The 7,574-nt window shown below is 33.7% G+C and overlaps 2 protein-coding genes across 2 annotated transcripts; one reads left to right on the plus strand and one right to left on the minus strand.

Moving 5' to 3' along the window:
* The first annotated feature begins 521 nt into the window (after window positions 1-521).
* LOC127280358 (uncharacterized) lies at window positions 522-1,400 on the plus strand. The gene has a single exon (XM_051303311.1). The coding sequence runs from the start codon at window positions 522-524 to the stop codon at window positions 1,398-1,400; it is 879 nt and encodes a 292-aa protein (XP_051159268.1).
* A 2,133-nt stretch (window positions 1,401-3,533) lies between these two features.
* On the minus strand, window positions 3,534-7,361 carry LOC127280359 (uncharacterized). Its single transcript, XM_051303312.1, has one exon. The coding sequence runs from the start codon at window positions 7,359-7,361 to the stop codon at window positions 3,534-3,536; it is 3,828 nt and encodes a 1,275-aa protein (XP_051159269.1).
* Window positions 7,362-7,574: the final 213 nt, after the last annotated feature.

Genomic DNA, 7,574 nt, shown 5'->3' on the forward strand with positions numbered 1-7,574 from the left:
TGGTCTGAGATTTAATAATATTTATCTCTACTCAAAATCTCTTCACCAACCAAAGTACAAATTTTTGGAAAAAGTTATAGGTAGTGTTAAGGGAATTAAATATTTACCATTTAGCGAGCATGAAGATGTAATTTCCCCAAAAGGTGCAAGGCATAAGAGCTTTCTTCTGCATGGGTAGACATGTCAATGTTGATTGCTTTTATCTCTGTCAGACATATGCGAGGATTCCCAAACATTTAGTAAGAGATAATGTTAATTTATTAGTTCTTTTTCGTCAGGATGAAACAAATTTAAAACATGTGTATGATGATCATGTTAATACAGACATGACATTTACCAAGTTTCGTGAGCTTTGTTCAACATGTTGGAACTCTGATAAATATGGCTTCGTAGTCATTGATAAAGATTGCAATCTGAATGAGGGGAGATATAGGAAAGGTTTTGACTGCTTCATAACACTATAAATAGAAGGTAATTAGTTCCATGAGTATTAGTCTAGTGTACATCTTTGAACTAACAACATGTTTCGTAAGGAGAAAGAGTATCTCCGCCAAATTGCCAAAGCTAGTGAGGCCATTAGACGGAAACATCGCATGTTAAAAATTGGAAAAGAAGCTGTTGAAAATGTTTTGAGTGAAACTTTTAAACCTATAGTTCAACCCTTAGAGAAAATTGTTAACCTCTCTGATGTTAAACATGAAAATCATAAGATAGAAAAGAAGGAGGAGGTAATTAAAAGTAAAGATGAATTAGATGATAGTATGAATTTTTTGAGTGCTGATGAAGATGAAACATCAGTAATTCCAGGCTTTGAATATGATAAAGTAGTTAATAAATATATATACTTGCTAGATCATAATAGAAAGCAATGTTTAGATACGTTGTACGGAGTATATAAGGTTAAAAATGGTTCTCTCCAGATTGGTGATGCACCAATAAGTTTTAAAGATCACTTAATAAATGTTGGTGATAAACGTTTTAATATTACTTCCGGTTTATTGGAACTGTTATTTAAAAATAAACCTGAAATGTCATACATTAGCGATGATGATATGAATAATTATAAACAAATTCTCATCATCTCCAATGCTCACAGAAAAAATTATAGTTCTTCTGAACCTATACGTACAAGTAAAACTTTTAAATATGGCAATATTATTTTTAAACTTTTTCCTCATAATGAAACACCAAAAAGACGATCAAAAACTGGCACTTCACTACCACATTTTATGATTGCAAAAAAAAGTTTTCAACCAGACTATATCTATTGGGATGATCCTAACGAATTGGTTGACCGTCTTCGATTGCTTATGGCATCTCAAGCAGCTGGGAATCCCAGTCACAATAATGAAATTATGTCAATCATAGAAGAATTACGTGAAGCGCAAATTATATATTGAAAATTATTGTTTCATTTAGTCAGGCTCAAGAAAAGTATATAAGGAGGTGTTCCATCAACTTTCTCTCAGTCTTAAGATGAGCATTGACGTGTTTGGACATCCTCTTAATGAAAGAGGAATTGTAAGGGTCGCAAGAGGACCTCCAGGTCCACCTGGAATTGGTTTTAAAATTAACTCAGAAGGTCACTTCGACTTACAGGGTAGAAAAATTTCCAATGTTGCTGATGCAAAAGAAAAAACTGACGTAGTTAATTTACAACTTGCACAACATTTAGTCGAAAACGAGTTAAGACTAATATATCAAGTAACGTCTTCACTGCGAAAAGAAATTGACAATAACTATATATTATTAAAAATTCTCGAAGACTCTATAAACGAAAAAATAAAAGTCTTGGAAAGAGAAATAAATACTGATTTATCATATCGAAACGCTGAAATTATCAGTCAATTGGATGCTCGTTTGAGTACTCTAGAAAATGAACGACAAAAAGAAAACAGTAGTGACTGAACTTCATAGTCAGGCAAGGAGGAATTATCATCGCCGCCGAGTCGACATGCGTGATATTGATGAGACTTGGCAAGCAGATTTAGTAGAAATGTTACCTTATTCCAAAGTAAATAAAGGTTTTAAGTATTTACTAACAGTTATAGATATATTTTTCAAATACGCTTGGGCTGTTCCTGTAAAAAGTAAAAATGGAAAAGATGTCACTAACGCTATGAAATCCATATTCATAGAAGGACGTATTCCAAAAAATCTACATTCTGATAAAGGTAAAGAATTCTATAATTCTCAGTTTGAAGCTTTAATGAAAAAGTATAAAATTAATTTCTACTCAACATTCAGTAATTTGAAAGCATCTATTGTTGAACGATTTAATCGAACTCTAAAACGAAAAATGTGGATGCAATTCAGTCTACGTGGAAATTATAAATGGTATGATATATTACCTAAACTCATTTCCAATTATAATAACACTAAACATCGGACTATTGGAATGAAGCCGAAAGATGTTACTGCAGAAGATGTTGAGATTTTGAAAGAAAGATTTTTGAAGCTAAGAAAAATACCTTTAAAGAAAGCAAAGTTTAAAATTGGTGACAAAGTTCGAGTTAGCAAGTATAAAAGCGTGTTTGAAAAAGGTTACACTCCCAATTGGACAACAGAAATATTCACAATAGATCAAGTCTTGTCAACTAAACCTATAACTTATAAACTCAAAGACTATCAAGATCAACCCATTAGTGGAGGATTCTATGCAGAGGAACTTCTTAAAGTAAAATATGCAGATATTTATCTGGTTGAAAAAATTCTCAAGACACGTGGAAATAAAGTTCTCGTCAAATGGCTTGGCTTTGATAACTCTCACAATACTTGGGAAGAGAAAGCAAATTTATAATTTAAATCAAAATTTATTCTAATAATAAACATTGACAATGCCAAATTCAAATATTAATCTCAAAATTGAAACAAGCAGAAATCAATTTGAAACAATTATCACAAAGTGAATTTAATACTCTCTATAATGTAACTGTTTAATAAAATATAATTTAAACATTATTGTAGAACTCTAGTCCTGGAATAAAATCTTCCACAGAGTGCAACATACTTTCATGATATGCACGTTGTAATTTTACATAATTTAAGGTTAAATCAACAATGAATCAACAATGAATCAACAATGAATCAACAATGAATCAACAATGAATCAACAATGAATCAATAATGATTTAACCTTAAATTATGTAAAATTACTACGTGCATATTATGAAAGTATGTTGCACTTTGTCGAAGATCTTATTCGAGGACTAGAGTTCTACAATAATGTTTAAATTATATTTTAGTAAACAGTTACATTATAGAGAGTATTAAATTCACTTTGTGATAATTGTTTCAAATTGATTTCTGCTTGTTTCAATTTTGAGATTAATATTTGAATTTGGCATTGTCAATGTTTATTATTAGAATAAAATTATAAAAAGCAATTTTTTATTAATATTTAAATTAAATCAATTTTAATTATGAGTTATGTATATACAAGGTTTTTATAAATAAAAAAATACATAAAATTTATAATATTTTTTTACATTTATTTAACATGAAAATCCTTACATTTTATTTTACAAAAATATTTACAATTCTTCGATTTCTGGGATCCTATAGTGACCCCAGGGTAGAGTATCAGTACTCTCGGTAAGCAAGTACCTTTTATCATCATACGGATTTAATGCTACTTTAACTTGTTTAACTGTTTCTATATTATGTAACCGTGACCTAATGTTGTATTGAGTTCTAGTCTGAATCTTAAAATCACGCAAGCATTCAACGTAATCGTCAAAATGAATAGACTTTTTGACGACTCCCGCTTTAATGCCTTTAGCTTTCTTAACGAAATCTTCACCTTCAACGCGTATGCTATACATTTTACTCCGCAAGCCAACAAATTCGGTAACAATTTTACCATTGCACTCGTCCTTCATTAGGCCGAGTACTTTTTTGTTGACTTGCGGAATACCATACGCATTGTTTACCGGATAGTCAGATGTGTCGAACTTGTGGATGTCTTCTTTCATATCTTTATATATGTCTTGACATTTCACTACGTACACTAGACTGTCAGTGTCTGTGTACAACAGTTTACATGCTTTACCATATTTCGGAAGCATGTAACTGTAGTGAAAGTCATAGACAAGCGTTTTTGAGACATCCAACACACTTAAACCCACATAAATCGGTTTATTGAGTAGGACCTCAGTCTTTCGTAATTCGATGGCCACAAGGTCTTCATCGAATATTGCACGACTGTGGAAATTGGGCCGAGAGATAAGGGCTTCGGCACCATATCTGCCGAACCAGTGTGTAACCAATTTAATGTCTACATGCTTGCGAACATTTTCCATGGTCTTACCATACACTGCGTTATTCATTAATTTGAATAAATTCTTTTCAAATTCATTTTTCGCAGTTGTTCGCATGGCAGTATTATAGTCTATATAGGGTTTCAACCATTGTGATTGGTTGAATTGGAGCACCCGATGTATTTTGACTAGTTTGAGACCGTTCCCAAGAGCCTGTTTCAATGCACGATAATGCATCACGTACTTCTCTTTAGGCAGGAGAGTTGTGAGTAATTTCTCCTGCTTAGACATGGGAGGTTTTGCATTAACTGCGCAAAACGGTAAGTCTTTATGAGAATCGTGAAGGCTCTCAGGATATTCGAGATCGACTTCCAACATGTACCCGACTGAAGAGTCGTCGGGTACGTTGAAGTCAAAGGTCTCGTCTGGGTTGGCAATCCACTTGAAACCACCAATTGGTAGCGCTTGTGCCATTGCCCAACCATATAAATTATTCGCGTCAAAATACATAATATATTGGGTGTCTTGCGTAGGATCGAACTGATCCATATAGGGATTGTTCGCTTTAGCGTAACGGTTACAACACTGGCTAATACCACCTCTGATACCCGACTCAATAAACATCATCATGTCTATATCGGTTATAAGTTGCAATGTTATGCCCGTATATTTGAGCATAGCATCCCAAGTTAAACCGGGGGTAGTATAATAGTGTGCTGGATCTAACCTGTACGCGTTTAAACATTGTTCGCGAAAGTTCTCAAAGACATCGGCGAGTAATAACACGTCTGTTTTCATATAAAGGTGAACGTAATCGTTAAAGGTTTGACAATTAAATTCAGACCAGACTTTTTGCGCATGCTCATATTCACCATCGGATATACCAGCATCATAGAGAGTACTATAGAATCTCTCTTTGGCTGGTAATTCGGTGTCATCCAACTTACTTCGCGAGTCTAAATACTCGTAAGGGAAGACACCTTTTCTCGTTAATAATTTAATTTTTTCACGATCTGTCACCGTACTGGCAAATACGGATTCAACAATTTTATATTCGTCAAGATATGACGCTAATTTTTCTAGAGATGCTGCCATGAATCTAAACGAGTCAATGAAGCGTAATTTAACCACACTCCCCTTGATATTTTTCGTAAAGGATATATATTTCTCCTTGTTCAAGGGGAGGAGGTCAACTCGGCCTTCAAAGCTCGTCGATACAGCATGAATTATAAAGTGTACATCGTACCCACTTAAATTATGAAATACAATGGGTACAATTTGGCACTCATGATAATTCAAGTTGCATGATTCATGCGCAGCACCTCTATATTTGCCAGTAAGATGACAATGATCGCGAACCTTTTTAACATTAGCTGGAATATTCTTACGGCAAATATGGCATACGCTTGCTTTTTTAAAATCAGCAATTTGCTGAGGAGTTAAGGCATCCATAGAAATAGGATTCTTAAATACATTATCAATTTTCTCGGAAAATTGCCTTAACTCGTCAGCAAACCACTTGGCAGGATCATTTTCCTGCCTCGGACACGGTACATACACGGACAATGAGTCATCGTAACTACATTTTACATAATAACCTATACTAAGCAATTTATGACGCTGGAAAATTTCAGTTTTACTTAAATTATCTGTATCTTCTTCAACGGGAAGAAGTAAACTTTCACAGTCGGCATAGATGATAAAAGGAACTTTCTCCTTATTATCATAATTTTTAAAGGTAATTTTACAATTTTCAGCATTCGGTAATTTTACGCTACATACATTCATACGTTTACATTTTTCATCGTGTACATTCAATTTTTCCGCTGATGAAAAATAGTGTAAACAACGATCACAAATATATTTTTTACATTTATGGTTAGTCAATTGTTTGGATACTAACCGCGATAAATTTTTAATCCAAACATAGTGGAAATTCATAAAATCAATATCGTTTGAATCATTGTTTACATTATCTTCATTAACACTTTCATCTATATAATAATCTACTACATGTAACAGGTTTACATGCTGATCCCTCTTCTCTGCGGTCAGATGAAGAGGGTGAACAGAGAAATTACCATATCTTTTGGTAAGACCGTATACATTTATCGAGATATTGTTAAGCATTTCAAATTTAGGTATACTTTTCAGCGCTACAGGGAATTCAATACCATCAAAATTTAATTCATTTTCAATATCAGTGTAACTAGACACACGTTCGGGATGTGACACGTCATGTAAAGCGGAAAGTATAGCCCATTTAAAACACTTATTATCTTTTTCATTTTCTACATTAATACACGCATGTTTGGCTCTTATTTTTGGGGGTAAACTGATATATGAACTCGCACGCATGGGGTTATATTTATTAACATTAATTTCTAACTTAACTATAGACTGCAGATTCCAGCTGGACCCCTTCTCATGGAACTCCTCCACATTCCTCAGGATTGGCTGCTTCAAATTGACCTCGAACCAATCCTCCAATGAAGTTGTGGGGAAGATGCTGTTAGATTTAGAAGAGAATGGAATTGGCTGCACTACCTCCACTTCATTCTGCACTCTTTTAAAATTAGCAGTTAAAACACCATATACGATAATGGGACCATTTTGATTTAAGGCATCTTGAATGTGCTCTTGAAACAAAATGGCCGCATCGTTCAAAAACGCACCTATATCTACATGTACAATATTTAATATGACATACGTGTACAATCGGCACTCAAACGCTGACTCACACATAGCCCAACGCACGCGATTATTAATATTAGGGTCTTGTATACCACCGCCCTCTACCGCTTGAGATTCGAACAAAACTCTAAATCTCATAATGAATTGTAGAATGTTCTGGCAACGACTTTTCTCATGCGTAAATTGCATAGATCTTAAAAGACTTGTTAAAACTTGTTCGTTGCAAGAACATTCTGCAACCCATCGCGCTATAAACTCGTTTTTAACAGCGCCATTGCGCAAACTCGCGAGTAATTCAAGAGCATCCTTGATGAGTGCAATAGTGACCTCGCACTCATCAAGGATGGTCTGATAATTGGGTCGCTTCGCAGGTCTCCCAATGCCTGCAAACTTTCGTTTACCAGGCATTGTCGCGTAAAAATAAATAAAAAAAACAATAGAAATAAATAATATAAAAATAGAACAAAAAATTTATAAACAAAATAATAATAAAGAAAAAAAATGAATAATAAAGAAATTAATAAAAAAAGAAAAAACGTACTTATATACTAATCCTTAATCTAATAACACGCAAAAAAAGAACCAAGCACACAAAAAACAAGAACCAAGCACACAAAAAAA

This window comes from Leptopilina boulardi, unplaced genomic scaffold, assembly GCF_019393585.1.
Source record: "Leptopilina boulardi isolate dan_hultmark-lab unplaced genomic scaffold, ZJU_Lbou_2.1 LbouV2_24, whole genome shotgun sequence".
NCBI classification, from domain to species: domain Eukaryota; kingdom Metazoa; phylum Arthropoda; class Insecta; order Hymenoptera; family Figitidae; genus Leptopilina; species Leptopilina boulardi.